Here is a 24,458-nt window from a genome sequence, read left to right on the forward strand (position 1 = left end):
ATCCACCCACCTCAGCCTCCCAAAGTGCTGGGATTACATGTGTGAGCAACCATGCCCAGACTTGGTTTCTCTTAGTGAAGATAGCATTTAGAGATCATTGGTCCAGATACCACTGGTGCTCATTACTCCTGGGATATCATTGCTTCTAGGCCTTTCAGTGAACAGAGCTAGGAAATAACGTATTTTTTAGAAAGAGAAAAATAAATCATGAGTCCATAGTCATATTTCTGACTCATGTTTAAGATTATAGGGTTGTTACTTATTTGATTTTTATACCTATATCCTTTTTTTTTGTTATGCTGAATCTTTATTCCTAAAGATATTGACATAAACATTTATTTGTTTTATTCCACAATATATTTCATAATTTTTAAATAATAAAACCAGGCCAGGTGTGGTGTCCTCATGCCTGTAATCCCAGCACTTTGGGAGGCCAAAGCAGGTTGATCATGAGGTCAGTAGTTCGAGACCATCCTGGCCAACATGATGAAACCCCGTCCCTACTAAAAATATAAAACTTAGCTGGGTGTGGTGGCACGTGCCTGTAATCCCAGCTACTTGAGAGGCTGAGGCAGGAGAATCGCTTGAACCCAGGAGGCGGAGGTTGCACTGAGCCAAGATTGCGCCACTGCACTCCAGCCTGGAGACAACAAGACTTTGTCTCAAAATATAGTAGTAGTAGTAATAATAATAATAATAAAACCAACAATATTGTTAACAAGTAAGACCACTGGAATGTAGCTTAAGATATTTGTTTCTTTTGTCCTTAGGCTGTATGCCACTAGGAATATGTAATTAAAAATGTCGTGTTTAAGTAATTTGCAAGAATTATTCTTTGTGCAATATACAGTTGATTCAGTTAGTATATTTGTTTGCTTTCTTTTTTTAAATCTTGAGACAGGTTCTCTGTCACCAAGGCTAGAGTTTAGTGGCATAATAGCTCACTGCAGCCTCAAACTCCTGGGTTCAAATGATACTGTGGCCTCAGCCTCCTAAGTAGCTGGGACCACAGGTGTGCACCACCATGCCCAGCTAATTTTTTGAAAAAAATTTATGGGAGTGTCTCACTATGTTGCCCAGGCTGGTCTTGAACTCCTGTTCTCATGCGGTCCTCCCACCTTGGCCTCCCAAAGTGCTGGGATTACAGGTGTGAGCTATGGTACCTGCCTGCTTTCAATTTTTTAAGGGATTGCTGTTTTGGGGGTTTGACTTAAATTTTTTTTTTTTTGTTTTAATTACTAGAGCCTTTTTGTTCCCTTATTTATTTCAGAATCAGATGCTGAGGCTACCCAGGAATTGGCAGCAGGACGGAGAAGGACAGTAGGGATATTGGATATGGGAGGAGCCTCTCTCCAAATTGCTTATGAAGTTCCTACCTCAACCTCTGCCCTTCCTGCAAATCAGGTATTTTACCTTTTAAGGAAATAATAGCTAGGAATGCTAGTATTTGAGAAGGAAGGACACTGTCTTTGGACTTAGAGCAACTTGCCTGGCTCTAAATATTTGTTCAGATACTTGCTAGTTATCTTGAGTAGATCTACTTCATAAAGTTGTGAGGATGAAATAAAACCATGTTTGTAAAGCATTTAGCAAACTGCCCAGCATATGATAAGTGTTTGATACATTTTAGCAGTTACAATTATACTAGGTATCTCCTGCTATTGCCTGAGGATAAACATAATAATGCATTTAAATTCTGGAGCACAATATTTGATACATACCTGTTGTTCAATAAATGTGATTCTCTTTCCCCTTACTGATGATTCCATTCTAGGGCTTCTAATAATCTTTACCCCACTAGAATGTAAAGAATGTATTTTGAGGAAGAAGTTTCATCCTAGATAGACACTTTTTGTATACCTACTGTGTGCACCTATTATATATATCTATTATGTGCAAGGAATAGAGAATATTATGTAAAGGAATAAACATGTTAGTTACACTGTCCCTAAAAAGTTATAATTTATGTGTCAGTGGAGACAGCTTGTGATTTCAGGAAGACCCTAACAGTGCTCAACTTTATCTAAACCAGGGCATCTCATCCTTGGCACTATTGACATTTTGGGTCAGATAATTCTTTGTTGTCAGGGGTTATTCTATGTATCATATGATAACTTGGCTCTACCAGATATCAGTAAGAACCCTCCCCCTTCCAGTTGTGACAATAAAAAGTGTCTCCAGACATTGCCAGATGTGTGAGGCAGGGTGGAAATTGCCCATAATTGAGACCATCTGTTTTAAATAGTGCTTGGGCAGTGTGGGGACTGGCAGGGCCAACTTGGTTTGCAAAGTTGAATGGGAGCCATTGTGGCTTCATGGAAGGTAAAGTATAACCTGGGCCTTGGATAAGAGTAGGCTTTTGCATAGTGGAGGCTGAGGGAAGGCCACCTGTATGGAGGGAACACAAAGGCACAGAAAAAGCAGCAGAGAGGCCAGAATGCCCAGGGAATGACAAATAGCCTGTTGCAGTCTAGGATTTTCAGGTATGCTGGATAAGGCTCGAAAGATAAGATGGAGCTAAATCATGAGCAGTATTGAGTGATATCATAGGGGGACTGGCTTTTGTTTCCATAGATAGTGGAGAACTAGCAAAGGTTTTTGAGTAAGGCAGTCACATGGGCCTCTGTTTCATCATTTATAAAATAATTTAACTGTGAAGGTCCTCCCCAGCTCTGAATTTTATGATGATGTTAATTGTGTGACTGTTATCTGATCTGTTTTTTGTAGGGAAAGAATTTTTGTGCCAGTAGGAGAAAGAATATAGGTCAGGGAACCTTGAGTGAGAAGTAATAAAGGGCCAAATCAGACAAAGTAAGTGGAAATGAAAGGGAGGGGACAAATTTCAGGGGATAGTTTGGAGTGAAAAACCAATATAATTGAGTGATTGATTGTGGTAGTGTGAGTAGGGTGGGAGGATGGCCAGCAGTGCTGAGGATCTATCCTAGATAACCAGAAGAGTGAAGAACCCAGTCACTGAGAGAAGAGCCACAAGGGGAAAGGGCAGTGGTGATATTAAGCAAGCAGTATTGTCCTGAGAGATCTGGATGAGAGCATCTATCTGGTCTTCTAGTTCAGAAGTCGTAAAACTAATGACTTCAATTTTGGTTATGTAGATATCCAAGGAACATATGTGTCAGAATATCCACAGGACTATTGGAAATGTGAGTTTAGCAATCGGCAGAGAATTTCATTCTGGGGTTGGAAATTTGGGGGACTAACTAGGTTGTGAGACTTTTTAGTCTATATTTGTTAGTATGTATTCAACAGGTAAAACAAAGGCATGGTTCTGATACTAAGAAATAGGTGAGGAGTGGCACTGGGGGTTCAAGTCTTAAATGACTTTTTCGTGTGTGCAGATTTAGAAAGCGACTTTGTTATGGAAAGCAACACTGGTATAGGATGCATATTTGCAAGCAACAAATTAGATTTACATAGAGCAGGCTGGGCATGGTGGCTCACGCCTGTAATCCCAGCACTTAGGGAGGCCAAGGCAGGTGGATCACTCGAGGTCGGGAGTTAAGACCAGCCTGGCCAACATGGTGAAACCCCTTCTCTACTAAAAATACAAAAATTAGCCAGGTATGGTGGCATGCGCCTATATTCCCAGCTATTCAGGAGGCTGACGCAGGAGAATTGCTTGAACCTGGGAGGCAGAGGTTGCAGTGAACCAAGATCACACCACTGCACTCCAGCCTGGGTGACAGAGTGAGACCCTGTCTCAAAAAAAAAAATTACATGTAGCAATATAATGGCTCTTCAAGATGAATCTTAATGCTTGGTAAAAGTGAATGAAACTGTGAGATAATGTGGTAGCATTTTTCAAATTTTAAATAATCCTAAATGCCTAATATATTTTTTTGTACAACTCACAAAGTTATTTACATTCACAAAGCTGTGCAACTATCACTATTGAATTCCAGAACATTTTCATCACACCCAAAAGAAACCTTATATTCACTCCCCACTAACTTACCATTAGCAGTCACTCATCATTCTCTCTTCTCCCGACCCCTGACAACTATTAATCTATTTTCTCTCTCCAGTGGATTTGCCTATTCTGGACATTTTGTATAAATGAAATCATACAATATGTGGTGTTTTACATCTGGCTTTTATTTAGCAAAATGTTTTCAAGGTTCATCCATCTCGTGGTATGAGTATTTCATTCCTTTTTATGGCTGAATAACATTCCATCGTATGACCAACCATGCCATATTTTGTTTATCCATTTATCAGCTGGTGATCATTTGAGTGGTTTCCCTTTTTGGCTATAATGCACAATACTGCTGTGAACATTCATGTACACATTTTTGTATGTACATAAGGTTTTTTTTTTTTTTTTTCTGAGATGGAGTTTCGCTCTTGTCACCCAGTCTGGAGTGCCGTGGGGTGATTTTGGCTCACTGCAACCTCTGCCTCTTGGTTCAAGCAATTCTCCTGCCTCAGCCTCCTGAGCATCTGGGATTACAGGCACCCGCCACAATGCCTGGCTAATTTTTGTATTTTTAGTAGAGATGGGGTTTCACCATGTTGGCCAGGCTGTTTCCAAACTCCTGACCTCAAGTGATCCACCCGTCTTGGCCTTCCAAAGTGCTGGGATTACAGGTGTGAGCCACCATGCCTGGCCCAGTTTTTGGATCTCTTGTTATATACTTTGGAGTGAAATTGCAGGGCACAATGACATTTTCACTAATTAAAAATAAATTCAAAACAAGAATCTTCATTGTATAACAATACATATATACAATAATTATACATAAACACATTACAATGGTTGCCTATGGCAGACAGTGGGAATGAGAATAAGTGTGATGATAAAAGGGAATAAATAAAGCAAAAGAGAGCCTTTGCCATGATAAATGTGGCATGAGCTGAGGAATATAATTAATTCAGCCTCTGCCATTGGGGTTCAAGAAAAAGATATAACACATTTTCATTGAAGGTACAATAAAGTAGAACTTTCCCAATCCCCAAACCTGTCACAAGGAACCTTAGGGCTTCTTGGATAATTTTAGAAAAGGCCACAGAACCGGGCGTGATGCTTCACATCTGTAATCCTGGCACTTTGGGAGGCCAAGGTGGGTGGATCACGAAGTTGAGAGATTCAGACCATCCTAACCAACATGATGAAACCCCGTCTCTACTAAAAATATAAAAATTAGCTGAGTGTGATGGTATGTGCCTGTAGTCCTAGCTATTCAGGAGGCTGAGGCGAGAGAATCGCTTGAACCCAGGAGGCAGAGGTTGCAGTGACCTAAGATCACACCACTGCACTCCAGACTGGCAGCAGAGTGAAACACTGTCTCAAAAAGAAAAGGCCATAGAATAGATCTGATAATGACCCACAGAATTCCTTGAATTTATTTTTATTGAAGGATTTTTTTTCCTATTTATTAAAATAAATTCCCATTGTGGGAAATTGGAAAATACAGAAAAATACATGTGAGAAAATGATATCTGTAGTAATTCTACCTCCTATGTAACTACAGATAGTGTTTTGGTCTCTAATTTTATATTTAGTTTTTAATTTAGTGTGTAATTTGTACCTTTTGGTGCAGTCTTGCCATTTTTTGACTTTGTTTAAAATAATGCCATGAGGATGAACGAATGCTGAAGATATTTTAAAGAGTAGTCATAGAAATGAAGCCTGGTGTATTAGCAATGTCATAGCTTTCTAGAAAGCAATCAGAACTAAAATTCTCTTTTTTCTCTTGGTGTCGTATTACAGGAAGAAGCTGCCAAGATCCTGCTGGCTGAGTTCAACCTGGGCTGTGATGTGCAGCACACTGAACACGTGTACAGGGTTTACGTCACAACTTTTTTGGGTTTCGGAGGCAACTTTGCCCGGCAGCGCTATGAAGACCTTGTTCTGAATGAAACTCTTAACAAAAACAGGTACATTTGACATGGAATCTGAGTTTCTGAAATACAGTGTCTAGCTGCAGATATTAGGAAGAAGTATTCACATCCTCCTAAGATAAGTCCTTGCTTCCTCCTCCTTTCTGACCACCCCTGCCAGTGGGGTAGCATCTCTTAAAGACCTCACCTGATCTGGGTAAGGGTACATTCTGAGCTTTATTAGGACTCATAAAGTACGGCAGCTTATTGTGATCTCTTGCTGTTTCCCATATTCAGACCTGGCATCACAGGATAAGGGAGATGAATTAAATTACCAATTTAAAATGTACAATATATAGTGTAGCTGCTAACAGTTCCTTCTGCATGGAAGTGTTCATGACATGTTTGTTGAATTACAGTGCAGTTGCATCTTTTGTGGGAGTTCACTTCTGTAGTATGTCTAAAAGATAAAAAGCATCTGTAGTTAAAATTAACTTTTAAAATGGTCTCTCATCAAATTCAGAATAGTCCGTTTTTCCTTTAGGATTGGACAGATCACAGATTCTTCATTTGAGTACCAGATGAAGTAAAGTAGTTAGACCATAATCTACAAACAGTTGTGGGGTTTCTGTCTTTCTTTTTTTTTTTTTTTTTGAAGTATGTAAAATTATTTTATCATTATGCACATTAAAGGAAAACATAAGAGAAAGCAGAGTTCTTTTCCACCACAAAATTTACACAGAATTTTGGAGTGAAAACACAGTTTAATTGGGTGATAGATTGTCGTAGTATAGGTAGTGAGGGGAGGATGGCCAGCAGTGCTGAGAGTCTAGCCTAGTTAACCAGAAGGGTGAGGAACCCAATCACGGAGAGAAGGACCACAGGTGAAAGGGCAGGGCTGATATTAAGCAAACAACACACTTACCTATGCACACTTAACCTTTTAGCTAGAAACACTAGCTTGAAGAGATACTGGTATATCCCATTGGTAATAATTTATCCACAGCAATCAGTTATCTTATATTTACAGCATGTTGAAGAAAATATTGTCCCATAAGTCTTTTTTGTTTTTGTAAGTCTTAGTCTCTAGGAGTTCAAGGTGCTTTGGGAGAATCCTGGTGCCCTGGATGATTGACAAATGCATAAAAATCAAGTGAAGTGTTTGTACTCTGAAAGTACTCCTAAGTCTGTACAAACATTGCTTGGGTTGAGGTGCTCAGATGTCTCTTGCAGCCACTGTGATGTTTGAAGAACATTTGTTGTGAAAGTTTCACACCAGTTTTGATTTTCCTTCTTCATTAGCTGCTGTGCTTCTTTTCTATTTTCTTCTTTTGTTGTTCTGCTGCTCTTTTTTCTGTTTTCTTCTGCCCCCAAACTACTTCTTGCCAGACTGCATCTTCTTCCCATGCATTGGTATTTTCTTGCCAAGTAGCTAAGTTACCTACTTCACGTGATTGATGAATAAAAGGCATATCTTGTGTAGCTGCCAATCTACTAAAGACCTGTTTCCTGGGATGGTAAAACGATCATTCTCTCTTCTCAGTAACTGTTTTCTGAGTTTCCCTTACAGTTGGTGTCGCATCCTTAAAATACTTGGTTCCAGTTGTTCTAAGGTGTTCTACTGTACTCACCTTCAGTCTTTACACTTGTGGGTACATCCTCATTCTGAGAATCCACTCTTCAATATCTGTTTAGGAACTGATAATTAACTGCAATTGGCAAAGTTATTTGGAGCCCAACTTAATTTCTGTCCTTATCTTCACAGTAATCTTTTTGAGGAATGAGAATATGGTTGCTAGGCAAGTATAAACTCGAAATAACTGGAACTTTGTTATGGCCATGGTGGGAATGAAAGCTTCTGCTCTTCTCCCCGCTTAGAGGCTCCAGGTGGCTTCCTGCAGCTGGTGCTATGCCTATTCTGTTCCAGCACTGCTCATTCAGAGGCAGGCATGGGCTCCATCACCATTGCCAGCCATTGCAGATGTGCTACTGCCATGGTCCGCTCTCCAGGCATCTCTCTCCGCAGCCCTTCCCACCTCACCACCTACCATAAAGCAAACATCACACTTACCTATGTACACTTAACCATTTAGCTAGAAACACTAGCTTGAAGAGGTATTGGTATATCCCATTTCTAATAATTTATCCACAGCAATCAATTGTCTTATATTTGCAGCATGTTGAAGAAAATATTGTCCCAAAAGTCTTTTTTGTTTTTGTAAGTTTTAGTCTCTAGGAGTTCAAGGTGCTTTGGGAGAATCCTGGTGCCCTGGATGATTGACAAATGCATTAAAATCAAGTGGTGTGTTTGCATTCTGACAGTACTCCTAAGTCTATACAAATATTGCTTGGGTTGAGGTGCTCAGATGTCTCCTGCAGACACTATGATGTTTGAAGAACATTGTTGTGAAAGCTGTATTTTTAAACATTAGAACCACACTCTGCATGATAAGGTCCTTGCACTTTTAAGAGGTATGTGGGAATGAAGACCAGATGGAGAACAGCAGATTCGCATCTCCAATTTTGCTACACCCTAGGAAATGACACATGTTGACTAAAAGGTGCAACAGAACTGATCACCATATTCCTCTTTTTTTTCCCTAAATTTAATTTGCTTAAGTTAAATGTGTATGTGATGAATTTCCATGATAATACTCCACTGCATCCTCATTTCTAGGAATATCATGAAAACCAGTAGCAAGATATTTATGAAGCACATTGTGTTTCTTAGACTAGGTTGAGTACAGGCATGAATATTTTCTTTGTTTTTGTCATTGTGGCAGATTGCTGGGTCAAAAGACAGGTCTGAGCCCCGACAATCCATTTCTGGATCCCTGCCTGCCTGTGGGACTCACAGATGTGGTGGAGAGGAACAGCCAAGTGTTGCATGTCCGAGGAAGAGGAGACTGGGAGTCTTGTGGGGCAATGCTGAGCCCCCTGCTGGCTCGCTCCAACGCCAGCCAGGCCTCACTCAATGGCATCTATCAATCACCAATTGACTTCAACAACAGCGAGTTCTATGGCTTCTCTGAGTTTTTTTACTGTACAGAGGATGTGTTGCGCATTGGTGGCCGCTACCATGGGCCAACATTTGCCAAAGCTGCTCAGGTAAATTATTAATGATAAAAATGGCTTATGCTGGCAGCAGCCATTTATTGAATGCCTCACTCTGTGCCAGGCGCTGTATAAAGGGCTTTGCATACAGAATCCCACTTGTTCTTTGCAGGAGCCCTTTGAACCCTCATTTTACAAATGAGGAAGTGGATTCACAGAACTTAAGGATCTAGCTATGCTGTACTGCCTTCTAATTAACTAAATTTAGTTTTCATGGGTGTCATATCACCCAAATTGTTACCCAGGTATAAAATTTTTGTGTTGGCTAATGGTTTTTCTTCCAGCTTTCCAATAGTCTTGCTTAATGCTTATGGCCAAGAAATGTCACCTCCATTATTTTTCCCCTTGCTGGCTATTCTCTGTTGTAATGTGCTTTTGGAGGAGTAAAAATTCACTTTGAGCATGTAGACTTAAGCATCATGTAGGCTTAAATCATTGGTTACTTGGACAGGTAAAAGATTAGCCAGCTTTCTATCATTCTCGGCTTAATTTAGGGCCATCTCTTTGAATTGTTGTGTATCTCTCTAATCTGTCTTTTTCCTAGAGTAATTAATGGGAGAATCTGTCCTCATTTTTCTTTTTCTTTTTCTTTTTCTTTTTTTTTGAGACAGAGTCTTGCTGTGTAGTCCAGGCTGGAGTGCAGTGGCAAGATCTCGGCGTGCTGCAACCTCCACCTCCTGGGTTCAAGCGATTCTCCTGCCTCAGCTTCCCGAGTAGCTGGGATTACAGATGCCCGCCACGATACCTGACTAATATTTGTATTTTTAGTAGAGACAGGGTTTCGCCATGTTGGCCAGGCTGGTCTTGAACTCCTGACCTCAGGTGATCCACCCGCCTTAGCCTCCCAAAGTGCTGAGATTACAGGTGTGAGTCACCACGCCCAGCCTATCCTCATATTTCTTATTCTTTCTTTCTTACAATTTTCTAGAGTTCTCTTGGTGTAAGACTTCCAATTGAATAATATCTGCAGTATCTGTACTATTCTGTTCCCAAAAAGCAGTCCTTAAGAAATATTGCGGAACATCTGGATTGTATTTACTCCTTTCTCTCCAGCCTCCAAGAAGACCTTCATGCTCCCTTTTTTTCTGGAGCCCAGAGCTCCCTAACTGTCCATGGCCTGAATCTTTCTCTTATCTCAGAACTTCTTCAAATTCTATTCCCTTGAATACCAAAAGGCTCAAGTTTTTGCTTGCCAACATTGCTAGTGGCTTAATGTGTTATCTTTTCCAGGTAAAAGAGATGATTTTGTTCTTTTACCTTTTTAACTTTGACTCAAACGTTATCTTCCCAGAGCCACCTTCTGGGACCGATCAAAATGACAACACTCTCCATATTACCCGTTGCCCTTTCCTGCTTTATTTTTCCCCAAACGTTTATGTCATTCAGCATAGTGTGTGTGTGGGGGGGGGGGGGGGGGGGAGTTGTCTGTCTCCTACCATTAGAATGTTAGCTTCCTTGAAGACAGGAATTTTTGTCTGTTTTATTGTCTGCATGATTCCCTGGCATCTAGAACAGCACCTGGCACGTAAATGTTAGTTCATTGAACAAACCAAAAGGAATGATTCTTTTGGTGAGAATTACAACACTGAAGTAGGCCAATGACAGGTTTATAATCATCCTCTTTCATCTACTGTCCCTGCTCATGTCAGTCCTATGTGGAGTAGAACGAAGCTGTCTTTGGCTTTTGGCATTGCTATTCCTTAGTCCTAACCTCAGCCCCTCTGAAGCCTAAGAGGCTCAGAAGCCACATCAGGCTTGCTTGGTACTAGACCGACCTGAGGTGACAAGAATAAACAGGGGTATGGCACAGTGTTTATGAATATGCCGTTTCTGTTTTCCTTTGTCAGCTGGTAGCCCACAAGTAACTTTAGAAATGGAACAGCTGTGACTGTGGGGAAGGTAGAGAGTTTGCCTCCAAATTCATGTTGCGCTATTTTCTCTGTGGTTGATCCAGGATTACTGTGGCATGGCTTGGTCGGTACTCACTCAGAGATTCAAGAATGGCCTCTTTTCATCACATGCAGATGAGCATCGACTCAAGTAAGTCACTTTCCTTTCCTCCTTAGATGTGGCCTTAAAATCTAGGTGGCAGATTATAATGCAGGAGGGAGAGTGAGCAATAGTGCAGATTAGGTTTCATGTTGAGGGGGCATTTGATCATTTCAGATTTGATTTTCTGAGGAGTAGGGGCCAAAGTAGTGAGCCTATTTTAGCAAAGCCAGAGGAAATCAGTGGTTACCAAAGAGAGTTCTCATCAAGTGATTTGACAACAAAAGTGATTTTTACATTTTTAGTTTTTTTTATTTTTTGAGACAAGGTCTCATTTTGTCGCCCAGGTTGGAATGCAGTGGCACTATCTTAGCTCACTGCAACCTCCACCTCCCAGGTTCAAGTGATTCTCCTGCCTCAACCCCCCCCAAGTAGCTGGGACTACAGGCATGTGCCACCACGCCTGGCTAATTTTTGTATTTTTTGTAGAGATGGGGTTTCGCCATGTTGCCAGGCTAGTCTTGAACTTCTGAGTTCAAGTGATCTGCCTGCCTCACTCTCCCAGAGTGCCAGGATTACAGGCATGAGCCACTGTGCCTGGCCAAAAGTGATGATTATAAAACTTTGTATTATAGAAAATATCAAACATACAGAAAAGTAGAATAACAACATAAACCCTCATGTAACTATCACACAGCTTCAACAAGTAACATTTTGCCAGTTTGGTTCATTGGTCCTTTCATTTTTTAAATGTTTTAGTTAAAAACTGTTTAACATAAACAAAACTAGAATAGTGTAATGAACTCCAGTGTACCTATCACGCTGCTTTCCTACTATCAGTTATAGGATCCTGGCCCATCTTGTTTTTATCTGTTTTCCCACCCACAATCCCCTTCTTGCTATAACTAGGTTATTTTGAAGTAAATCCCAAACATCATATAATTACATTTGTAGATATTTCAATATAGTCTCTGAAGATAGCAACTCTTAAAAAAAAACAAAAACACAGCCTAAGTATCATTATTGCCTTTGTGGTAAACACAAGGTAAGTAGGCTCACTTAGAAGTAACCCACTTAGAGGTGAAGAAGGTGAAGCAGGAGGAGGTAGGTTTTTTAATAACTGGCAGGAATACGGAATCGCTTATTGTAAAGGAAAGTATTATAATTCTTTTTTTAAAAAATTAAATTATTTTTGTTACACAGATATCAGTGTTTTAAATCAGCTTGGATGTATCAAGTCTTACATGAAGGATTCCACTTTCCCTATGACTACGCAAACCTGCGGACAGCCCAGCTGGTGTATGACCGAGAGGTTCAGTGGACGCTGGGAGCCATTCTATATAAAACACGATTCTTACCACTCAGGTAAAGTAAGACTGACCAATCTGGAATCTTGAGCTCAGGGTATCAGTTGATGTCTCAGAACAGATTTTGTTGTTTTTTTTTTAAACTGGCTTAGAATAGGTCTTAAGTGACCTTCCTCCCTACACCCTCACAAAAACAAACTCCTATTACTTCCATGTGAGCCCCTTTTACTATCAGGCATGCTCAAAGAAGGTTGAGCATTACTGGTTTGGAGTTTGCTACTCAGCTTTGCTACCTCAGAAATCCAGCTTTATTTGTTTACTCAGCTTTAGGACTGAGCTCTTACTAATCACTTCCAAGATGCTGACAAGCTAAAATGTCATTCTTGGGTAACCCTGGAAAACACATCTGACTAAAGAACAGGGGTAGGATGTCTAGAGCAATCTTTTGTAATGGAGAGAGGCACTCCAGAAATTGTGTCACTGACTTTGAAGGCTTTTTTGGTGGGTCAGAATTAGGATAAATGATGTGAGGTGTTTTTAGTAGGGCTACTTTCATCAAACTCTGGTAACCTGATGCCTTACTTTTATGTACTGTAAGATATTTGGGACAATTTTTAGGTACTCTGTACCCTGGACTGTTTCAGATAAACTTAGATGAATTTTTCATCTTTGATGTCTGTTCCTCTAAACTCAATATTGTCAGGAGCCAGGCAGGTGATAGAAGTGAGGGAAGTGGGCTAGGTGATGGTTGCCCACAACTGGAGAGTATACCCCAATTAATGGGCTGGTTACCATCACTCACAAGTGCTGTCCCAGCATTGCCAGTTCTCATCAGTCCAGAAAAGCTGGAGATCCATATTTTTTATGAAGTCTTTCAGTTTAGAGATTCACACTATAAAAGAACACTGCAGGTCAAACAAGACAAAACTAGATCTGGGATCCGGACCGCTGGAGTGGCTTCTGTTCTAGCCAGGTGGACCATTGCACTTGGTTTTCATATCTTCTCTTTATTTTTTTCAGACTATAATATAGTTGATCAGGTAACAGCTTTAGATATATCCTAGATCCTAAGAAAACGTAGTAACTTTATTATTCTTTTTTTGAGACAGGGTCTTGCTCTGTCGCCCAGGCTGAGTGTGGTGGCAGTGCCGTATTCATAGCTCACTGCAACCTTGAACTCCTGGGCTCAAGTGACTCTCCCGCCTCAGCCTTCTGAGTAGCTGGGAGTACAGGTGCTTACCACCATGCCCAGCTAATTTTTAAATTTTTCTTTTGGAGAGATGGGGTTTTATTATGTTGACCAGGCTGGTTTTGAACTCCTGGCTTCAAGTGATCCTCCTGGCTTGGCCTCCCAAAGTGCTTCGATTACAGGCATGTGCCACTGCGTTCGGATGCATGGCAACTTTAACAAAAGGATTTAGACACACTCTGATTTCTATATCGGATTTAGGGGATACCATATTCTCATTCGTACTATATTTATAAACCATATTTTAAGATTTACGTTACAGAGGGCCAGTCTAGCCTTTCTGTTCATTTTTTGAGCTTCAGTTTCAAAGGCCTTCTCATTTTGCCTTAGATTCTGGATGGTATAAGCCTGGAGGTCCCCTCTGGAGGCCATGGGAAGGAAGACACAGGAGGGATCTTGTGGCAGCCCTGGGGCTGGGGATGTTCTTCAGCTTTGCCTGCTCTGTGGAGCTGGTGTCATAAAATGTTTATGTGGATGGAATAAAACTACAGGGCCTTTCAAATCAGAGTAAATGTCTCTCTCTGAAACAGTTTTTTCCACCTACAAATTCTTAATTCTTCCCTAGGGATCTTCGGCAGGAAGGTGTCCGACAAGCCCATGGTAGCTGGTTCCGTCTCTCATTTGTATACAACCACTATCTCTTCTTTGCCTGTATCCTGGTGGTGCTACTGGCTATCATCCTATACCTTCTGCGGCTACGCCGAATTCACCACCGACAAACGCGAACCTCAGCTCCATTGGACTTGCTGTGGCTTGAAGAGGTGGTGCCCATGATGGGAGTACAGGTGGGGCCGTGAGGCCAGGCCAGGACCAGAGAAGCTTGAGCACCCCCAAGTTGCTGCTCATTGAATTCCTCTACTTTCTTGTTGGGCCTCAGATGCTGTGATGCCTGACCTTTTGGGTATCTGCCCTTGGAATTTCTACTTTACTTTCTACCATGATTCCTTCTAAGTACCCAGGTCTTCTCTGAGAGAAGCTATAATTTAATCTGTGAGGAACTAAATGACAGGAAATTGGTGCTAATACAGGGGACCAAGCTTTGTCCAATTGAAGCAGGCTTCGACTCCTTCTTCTGAAAGGTTTGGTATGTTCCTGGGATCTCATCTTTTCTTCCCTTGCTGAAGCATGAAGTTTGGCATTGGACACACTGGAAGCCTGGTTGAAATAAAACTCGTAGCATCTGACTGATACAAAGCCAGAGACATTCTAGAAAGTGCAGCAGCACCTTCTTTCTCTGTAACAGAGATATATCATTTATGTGGAGATCCACAGCCTTTAATAAGGATCCAAGATCTTTGCAGTTCAATGGACCACATAGGAATTTCCAGGCACCAAAATGATATAACTTCCTTGCTTACTTGACAAAGAAGCCATCATAGGTGATCCAAGATCCCTGTCATAGTATTGATGTTAGTACATGATTTTAAAGGTTAGAACCCCTTGTAAATTAATGATCTGTGGAAGATTTTAGTATCTTATCTGATGCCTGGTATGACCAGGATAGAACATTTTTCCATGTCTATGTGCCTCACAGGCTGTCTGGGCATTAATTTTGCTTTTTGAGCCTTAAGTGTGTTAGTAGGATGGAGAAGCTATAATGGGGACTGGGAACCTGGATTTGTCTGATTTTAGGTTACTGCCTCCTAGGCCTGTTTTTGTGAGACTTTAGACAGGAAGATTCAAAGACAGTTTTTTCATTTCACTGCAAGATTAATATGTAGTTTGGGGAATGTATTTGAGTTGTTTTTAAAAGAGAAGAACAGAATCAGGAGAGTGGGCAAAGGCAATAAAATCAAAGTTCTTATTGTTTTAAGAAATGGAAGTTTTCTCAATTTCTGACTCTTGGAATGTCGGAAAGGGAGCAAATTCTAAACTTTGGAATAGATCGATCTGTTCATAAGCCACCTGGCAAGTTTCAGAACCTCTATTAAGAGACTGCTCGGTCATAAGCAGCACTTCCATTAATGAAGTGAGAGGAAAAGCCATAATAATTACATTTTCACCCACTATCCTTCAGGAGCTTTGCTTCTCCCCTACATTTAGCCATTAATTGTGTAAGGATTTCTCTTCATCAGCTCTGTATGGTGTCTGTCTTATACTTTACCCTTTCCTACATGCAGCCTTGAATGTCCTGTCCACGAATTTGCTCTCAGAGCTAGGAACATTTTCTTTTCTTTTTGTCACCTTTGATTTCTGAGATTAGATTAATAGGGGAAAAAGTCCCTGGCTTTAAAGAAAAAAAAAGTAGAACTCTTCAAAAATAAATTTTATACTGGGAACAAGAAAGGAATCAAATGCTTTATAAAACAGAAAAAGAAATTAAGATCTTCCTAGAAATAAACTAAGATAAAAATAAGTATGCTGACCCTTGGTTGGTAGATAAAAAGATGACCAGTCTTGTATTGTTTAAGAATGAGATAAGCATAGACTAAACATGCAGACTCTGTTCTTTTTTTTTTTTTTTTTTTTTTTTTCCTTGGAGGCAGGGCCTCATGCTGTTGCCCAGGTTGGAGTGCAGTGGTGCAATATCATGGCTCACTAGCCTCAACCTCCTGGGCTCAAGCAATCCTCCCACCTCAGACTCCCAAGTAGCTGGGACTACAGGTATGCACCACCACACTCAGCTAATCTTTTACTTTTTTAGAGATGGAGCCTCACTATGTTGTCCAGGCTGGTCTCAAATGCCTGGGCTCAAGCAATCGTCCCACCTTGGCCTCTCAAAGTGCTGGGATTATAGGAATGAGCTACGGCACCTGGCCTCCGTTTCTTTGGAAATATGTTACCTTTTATTAGGGCTTCTTTCATAGCAATTTCCTTTGGTTTTTAGGACTTCTACACTGCTTTGATTTTCTTTTGGTACCTGTATTCCATGAACCTTATGAATGCTGCTTAAAAATAATGTCAAGGCCAGGCATGGTGGCTTGTACCTGTAATCCCAGCACTTTGGGAGGCCAGCGCGGGTGGATCACGAGGTCAGGAGTTCGAGACCAGCCTGGCCAAGATGGTGAAACCCCATCTCTACTAAAAATATTAAAAAATTAGCTGGGTGTGGTAGCACGCGCCTGTAGTCCCAGCTACTCAGGAGGCTGAGGCAGAAGAATCACCTGAACCCAGGAGGCGGAGGTTGCAGTGAGCTGAGATCACGCCACTACACTCCAGCCTGGGTGACAGAGTGACACTCCACAACAACAAAAAATAATGTCAAAATATGTTTTAGCTAGCTATTGCCTACTTAGTTAACATTTTCTTTTGCCTCATCTTGGTTTCCAAATACTATCTTTGGTTTTCTTGTTAGAGCTAATCAATGATCTAGTCGGAAACTACTTGACTGGCTAACAGTGATCATATTCATGTGCTAAAAATGAAGCTGAAACAGGGAAGTAAGGGATTGGCCCAATTTGAAAGCTCTTATTAGTATTATTCATCCTGGCTGTAATAATAACCATTATTTGTTAAGCCCTTGTTATGTACCAGACACTGCTAAGGATTTTATGTGTATTATTTAGTCATTACTACAACCTTTTAAATTGATATTACTCTGTTCTTTTTATAGTTGAGAATCTCAGGATATCTACATGTATCACTTTTTCAATATATATGTATTTCTTATTTTGTTTTGGAGTGTTTAATGTGTTATATCCTGTTCATTAGTTTAATATTATGGGATCTAGGCTTGTCTTTATTACCATGAGCAAGGCTTCCAGGAGTTCCATGATACTGAAGGAAAATTTTATCATCCCTCAGAAGAACTGAATATTTACTGTTGGTATTGGCTCCTGTGCTGCTTCTGTTCTCCCAATTAATAGATTTTAAATGAAATCTTATTAGCTAGAAACAAAAGCCATTTATTCCTTGCTAAGGGCCAATTAAATATATTTCTTCCTTATAATAAAATAGCTTATAGGAGCAGAAATCTATCTTGCCTTACCCTTTGGTTTTTAAAGATTTCTTTTCTATTTGCATTTTTGCACTTTGGTGATTCTCCCATGAAGATCATTATGGTGTCATAAAATTCACATTCCACTGGTCCTTTGAATCTTACCAACCACTCTTGTTAACAGAAGCAATGAACCTGAACTGTTTTACTAGGCTTGTTACTACTGAGACAGGTCACAGATGTCAACGCAGGAGTCAGTGGCTTGTAGTGATGCTTTTTAGTCTTGTGATAGCAAAATCCATCACTTTCCCCAAATTCTTGTTGCTAGAACATAATGAAAATATGTAAAATATCCATTTACGTGGCATTTCATTCACTTAAGTTGCAGTTAACTCTAAACCAAATTATACCATTTTTTCTTCTCAGTACTTTAGTTCCTTGAATTTCCTTGGTCTGGGAAATTTTCGTTGAGATTTTTCTTTTTGTTTTTTATAAATAATTTCAACTTATTTTAGACTTATTTTGTACTCGGGGGGTACAAGTGCAGGTTTGTTATATGAGTATATTGAGTGATGCTGAGGTTTGGGGTACAGATCCCATCACCAGCTGGTGAGCATAGTACCTAATAGTTTTTCAACCCATGCTCTCCTCTCTCCCTCCCTGCTCTAGTGGTCCAGTGTCTCTTCTGGTCTGGGAAATTTTCATCACTTTCCATCAATGTTCTATTTATTCTCCAAATATCTTCCAAAGTATCCTGCCCCACCCCCTCCTCTTAGGAATCCTAAGAGATTCCTTTAACTTCAAGATCTTGGCCGGTGATTGCTGAAATGTGGCTGACTGAATGCCTGCCATGCACTTGCTAAGCTAGTCTCTTTAGGCATTAACATTTATTATCATATCCATATTTACATTTTTGAAATAAAATAATTTATACTTCTCACGGGTATCATCTACACAGATGCTTCTCAACAGTTTTGTGTTTTGCTTTTTGTCAGGGATGGAAGACAAGAGAATGGTATCACTTAAGGGAAAGAACAGTAAGTAGGCTTAATGAATGGCAGATCTGGGTTCTAGTTCTGGCTTTGTCATTTACTAGCTCTGGTACCCCATGCAAGTCACTTACCATCTCTGGTTCAGTTCTCATCTATACAACAATGTGGCTAGACAAGATTAGAAACTAATGGCAGATGACAAGGTAGAAAAGTCATGTGGCTTTGGGAAGAGCATTCTGTCCTTTGGTTTAGAAGACCAGGCTGCCCAAAAAAGCCTCCAATTTTATCCATAACCCCTGATGATAAGGTTGGTAGAAATGGAGTTTCTAATACCAATCATAATAAATTTCAGAAGAGTTTTAAAGCTGGGATTTTAAAGGTCTTCTGGCCAACCCCCTTGATTTGTATGGGTGATGAAATTGAGGCCCAGAGCAGTTGCAATATGTGTGAAGTCACAGTGTCTGGCCTCCTAGGCCCCAGGTTTCTCTGTAACACAGACACCCCAACTACTTTGTCAGCTATAGCGAATGCTCATTGACAGAATCTTTCTGCAAGTGTATTTAAATAGAATCTATTCTTTATAAAACAGCTGGCCACAACTAACCATGCCCAATCTTTATAACTGCTTCTGACATTCATTTATGACTGCTTTGCTCACATTTAGGAGTTAACTTTGAAAAAAATGCTTTGCTTGAAATAGTGCCAAGTTTTCACTACATCTATTCTAGTTTCTGTATTTCTTTTAGTACTTTTAAATTTTATACATCTTTTTAAAACAATTAATTTTACACAATTTCTTTACCACAGCATCCAAGCAATTCACTAGATGACTACAGCCTAGATGAAGTTATAAATGCCTATTACATCTACCTCATTAAAGAACTTCGTTGTTAATTCTTGGACAGTTTCCAGACTCTGTTACAGAAACAGAGGGCTGTTTCTTTTTGTTGTCTTTAAACTTTTCAAATTAATTCAAAACTAGTATCTAGTTGTCCTTTTTGCTGTGGTATGTGGTATAAATGTTGATTGGGAATAAGAATTATGGTAGAAATAGCAGATGTTTCAAATTCTTCCATTTTAGTCTCTTAGGAACGCTAGCTCCAGAGTCCAGCCCGAGGCAATATGCTCTGTCAAACTTGTGAGAATTTTGTTGGTGTTACAAAAAATATTACTGTTAAAAAAACTAAGACTCAAGACCAAAAGTTTTGATTAATAATAGGATTGTTAGTCAATAATATTTTGATTAATACTAAAAAAAAGCAAACAGTGAATATACCTCAAATCGAACACTTACTAGGTCGTGTTCTTGGCCCGCTCTCTCTCTCATAACATGGATCTAAGTTGAAAAGCTGTGGCACCTTGTTTGGGTGTCCCATCTACCCTGTTCTCTGTTTCTGCAGATGGCTTGTTCAAGCTTCATTTTAAGCCTGCTCTGTCTACTTATATCCTAATAGACTTCTCTTGTGTTATTACACATTTTTCTTTTGCTCTAATATTTCATTATTTTCCAGTTTGTCGGTACCATTATTAGAGGGACAGGAAAGGAATAACACACTAGTTGACCATTTTGTTTCTCTGGAAATCTGAGCAATAGCAGATCCTTTTAATAAAACTGAATCATTACTAATACTACAAGGGCTTTCACTTTTGAGATGTAATCCATCATTGCTTGCCATTTTTATGAAAACCAAAGTTGAAAAATTTTCTGAATCACAGGCTATGTATAGCCACACATACATGACTTCAGGTTAGCATAAAGATATGTCTGCTCCTGAGCCTCTCCTTTTAAAGTAGGGCAGCCACTTGTATACCCTCTGGTGGCCCACTCCTCCTTCTCCACTCACAGGAAACTCTGGTACTTTCCTAAGTGGCCCCTCCTACAGAGCACTTGCCAGCATTTGGCTGCTGCTGGTGAAGACTGCCCCTTATTAGCTTCATTAGTGTCTTTCTACAAGCAGGAATCCCAGACACACACTGTTTTCTAGTATTCCTGTTACTGTGTTGTATTTGAAGTTCTCATTCTACAATTTCCTTTTAGTTGAAGCCCTGAAGCACATGCCGTCTCCCCCATTATTTCTACCTTGATCGATGGCCTCTGCAGAGTGTGGTGAAAGACATCTTTTGATTATGATCCACAACTAGACACACCACACTTTAAAAAACCAAAGGCTGACTTCATTACGTTGCTTTGGAGAGTTGTTAAGACCAGGTTTTTTTACTGCTTCACATTAAACAATAATTTTGCAGGATTTTGAATTCTTAACATTCTCACTGACAAACATTTTAAGTCAGTGTTGAGGAAAATGTGCAATGCATGTTAGAGAGGTGATGCATTCTCCCTTATGCAGGGACATGGGTATATGTGTTACATATGCTGATATATAACCCACCATTCATCCCAGGACCACAAGTGTAGCTATAGATAAACTGGTTATCCTAAAATTATGATCATCAGTGTTGATCTCTGCAACCAACATTGCTTTAGGGAGTTGCTAATCATTACCCCTGCTACAATAAATAGTATTTGTCAGTCTAAGTTACAGACAAAATATTCTAAGTTGACTGATTAAGAAAGCCATGTGTTTTAATTTCCTTCATGTTTTAAAAACAATGGACAGAAATACAGAGAAACTTTTGAAAATACTAAGGGAAATTTATTTAATCCTATAGGTATATGGTGCCTTTTTGGGAAAAAGATATTTGGGACATCAAACATCAATCTGTAATTGTCCATTTTCCATTCATGCATTAACTCATTCAATATTTGATATGTGTCTGGCAGTGCTGGCAATAACAAATATGAAAAATAAGACAATCATTCACTGGGAGCTCATAGGTGGCATAATACAGTTATATAACTAAATGTAACCAGTTGTTTTTCCAAATGTATTCATCATCTGTAATAAAGAAAAATGAAGTAAAACATCTGAAACTTTATTCACCAGTTGCTACTTCCTTGGAGGGAACTGTAGAAGCATTAATATATGGTTCTTTGGGTTGGGTCACACTGCCCTCTGCTGACTCACTTATTAACTAAGGACAACCTGGGTTTGAGGATCAGGAGAGGATGGTGTGGGAACCTGCCTTTGAAGGATTTTGAACTTTGAAACTAAAGTTCCCTTTGTTTGAAGGATTCTATCCAGAAAAGACCATTTCCTACTAACATACTAACAGGATCCATATAGCATATCAAATGATAGGGTGGGGTGGAAATTAGAAGGGAATGGGAATAAGCTAGTCAGAACTTTCTAAGGTAACTAGTCTATTAGGACCTAAGCCAGTGGTCCCTAGACTTGTCTGCACATTGGATACCTGGGGAACTTTTAAAATATGCCTTTTATTACCTCCAGAGATTGTGAGTTCATTGGTCTTAGATGAGGCTTGGGTTTTGGGATTTTTCTGACATTCAAATGAGAGAGAAGTTGGGAATCTCTTCTAGGCAATAGCATAAGCCCATCAGGGTCTAGGATTTATGAAAAATTGACAAACTGTTTTGCTAAGATTCACCTGTGTTAGTCTGTTTGCATTGCTATAAAGAAATACTGGAGAATTTTTATAAAGTAAAGAGGTTTATTTGGCTCACAGTTCTGCATAGAACTGTACAGGCAGCATGGCGCTGGCATCTGCTTCTGGTGAGGTCCTCAGGTAGTTTACAATCATGGTGGATGGTGAAGGGGAGCCAGTGTGTCACATGGTGAGAGAGCAGGAGAGAGACGAAGTTCTAGGCTTTGTTTTGAGACAAAGTCTTGCTCTATAGCCCAGGCTGGAGTGCAGTGATGCGATCTTGGCGCCCTGCAACCTCCACCTCCTGGGTTCAAGTGATTCTCCTGCTTCAGCCTCCCAAGTAGCTGGGACTACAGGCATGCACCACCACGCACAGCTAATTTTTTGTATTTTTAGTAGAGATAGGGTTTCACCATGTTAGCCGGGATGGTCTCAATCTCCTGATCTCATGATCTGCCTGCCTTGGCCTCCCAAAGTGCTGGGATTGCAGGCGTGAGCCACTGCGCCTGGCCCAGTTCCAAGTTCTTTTAAACAACCAGCTCTTGCATAAACTACCAGAGTGAGAACTCACTCATTCCTATGGGGATGGCACAAAGTCATGCATAAGGGATCCACCCCCAGGACCCAAATAAGTCCCACTAGGCTCACCTCTAACACTGAATGTCACATTTTGAACATGAGATTTGGAGGAGACAAAACATCCAAACCATATCACCACCTGAGAATGGCACATTACAGGTCACACAAACTTACAGAGTACTGGAGTTGAAAAAACTGAGATCACCTAGTTCAGAGATTAAAAATGGGAAATGTTAGGTCATTGATCATTTATGGCTCCCAGACATGTTGAGCCTGTATAACATTTTTAAAAATCTTGAAATTGGTTCCCAACACTTAATTGAGAGCTTTCACATAAAAATCTAGATTTGTGGCTTTTAAAAAGCCAGAAGATTTGGTGACTTAAACACTGTAAAATTAAACATTTATATCTGAATCCAGCATCTCTTTTTGCTTTGTAAATGAGGTCAAGGATGAAATCCAGATGTTTGTTTTCCCTGTGTATTTGTATTGTTACTGTATGGAATCTAAGGATATCCAAGGAAAACTAAAGATAAACTTATTTTCCTTATTTCAAAAAGCAAAACAAAAACCCAGAAGATCTAACAACCCTGGACCTGTAGAGCAGCAGCAACAACCAGAACTCAGCAGCAGTTTAGCCCGAGCTGGCGCACCTGCTCGCCAGTGTTACGGTCTCCACCAGCCTGACCCCAGAGGTCATTTGATTTTGGTCTACCCTACTCTTGCCTTCTACAGAATTAAAACTAACTTCCTGCAACTTTCACCCATTGCTCCCAGCTCTGCAGCACAATGGAAGCTCACTCCCTCTTCTGCATGAGAAGGCTTCAACAGGAAAGGTATCTTGCTCTCTCCCCAAATGTTCTCTTCTCCCGTTAAATATCCCTAGTTCCTTTATTCCCTGTGTGATAGGGGTTCTGGACTCCTCACCATCCTGGTCTCTTCTTCTGGATACACACTTAAGTGACCACCATGGTGAAATGCAACATGTTAGGGGTATTCTGGCTATGGCTGTGACACGTCTACTGAGAAAACCTGAAGTACCACTAATTTTTCTGTTACCATATAATAATAACATGAATACTAGTTGGTTCATTTTGAATCTGAAACCAACTGAAATCCCCAAGTCTTTCTTAAATGATATAAAGCCAGGTTTCTTCAGCCCAAACTTATACAACTTATTTAATTTAAATGAATATGTTACATTTCTAATCTGTTTAATTTCATTTTGATGGGGTCACTCTGGGACTGTTTTCAGTTGCCACTGTCATCTATTATATTAGCAACATTGGGTTGCTTCATCCTCAAATCACATGTTTCCAATGCCTTCATCCAAATCACTGATTTAAAAAATAAAGTTGAATAAGACAGAGGCTTATAAAATATCAATAGAGACCAAAATCACACTAATTCAGCAGTCAACAATTTGTTTAAATATCTGGATAGATGTCCACATACTACACCATCAAGGCCATCTCTTTTTTATTACAAGACTGTTAGGAAACCCTCTCAGGAACCAATTTATACTGATTCTGTTCCTCTGACTTATACTGTTTTTTTGTTTGTTTGTTTGTTTGTTTAAATAAGACGGGGTTTCACCATGTTGGTCAGGTTGGTCTTGAACTCCCGACCTTAGGTGATCAGCCCGCCTTGGCCTCCAAACTGCTTGGATTACAGGCATGAGCCACCATGCCCGGCCTGACTTAGTAATGTTAACAGACTTATCAAAAGAGGAACTAGCCAGGTGCAGTGGCTCACACCTGTAATCTCAGCACTTTGGGAGGTTGAGGCGGCTGAGGCAGGTGGATCACTTGAGGTCAGGAGTTCGAGACCAGCCTGGCCAATATGGTGAAACCCCTTCTCTACTAAAAATATAAAATTAGCTAGGCTTGGTTTGTGCCTGTGGTCCCAGCTACTTGGGAGGCTGAGGCATAAGAATCCCTTGAACCTGGGAGGCAGAAGTTGCAATGAGCTGAGATCAAGTCACCGCACTCCAGCCTGGGCAACAAGAG

General features: G+C 40.2%; 2 protein-coding genes across 4 annotated transcripts in view; one reads left to right on the forward strand and one right to left on the reverse strand.

The window, feature by feature from the left end:
* ENTPD7 (ectonucleoside triphosphate diphosphohydrolase 7) overlaps positions 1-24,458 on the forward strand; it is a 61,525-nt gene that overhangs the window by 32,073 nt on the left and 4,994 nt on the right. For 2 of the 3 annotated variants that reach the window (XM_032281267.1, XM_032281268.1), the window contains exons 8-13: positions 1,271-1,404; positions 5,729-5,895; positions 8,622-8,946; positions 10,907-10,992; positions 12,145-12,306; positions 14,063-15,741. In XM_032281267.1, the coding sequence (XP_032137158.1) occupies positions 1,271-1,404; positions 5,729-5,895; positions 8,622-8,946; positions 10,907-10,992; positions 12,145-12,306; positions 14,063-14,294 (1,106 nt within the window). In that variant the 3' untranslated portion in view covers positions 14,295-15,741. Of the gene's footprint in view, positions 1-1,270; positions 1,405-5,728; positions 5,896-8,621; positions 8,947-10,906; positions 10,993-12,144; positions 12,307-14,062; positions 15,742-24,458 lie in introns of those variants that run through there. The other variant, XM_032281269.1, reaches the window with a different exon arrangement.
* The window catches only part of LOC116553778 (cytochrome c oxidase assembly protein COX15 homolog), a 36,158-nt gene continuing 17,765 nt past the window's right edge, over positions 6,066-24,458 (reverse strand). Inside the window, exon 9 of the mRNA XM_032281272.1 lies at positions 6,066-6,298. Within this exon, the coding sequence (XP_032137163.1) occupies positions 6,233-6,298 (66 nt within the window). The 3' untranslated portion in view covers positions 6,066-6,232. The remainder of the gene's footprint in view (positions 6,299-24,458) is intronic.

Source organism: Sapajus apella, unplaced genomic scaffold (assembly GCF_009761245.1).
Source record: "Sapajus apella isolate SASKATOON/1434 unplaced genomic scaffold, GSC_monkey_1.0 scaffold13, whole genome shotgun sequence".
Classification (NCBI taxonomy): Eukaryota; Metazoa; Chordata; class Mammalia; order Primates; family Cebidae; genus Sapajus; species Sapajus apella.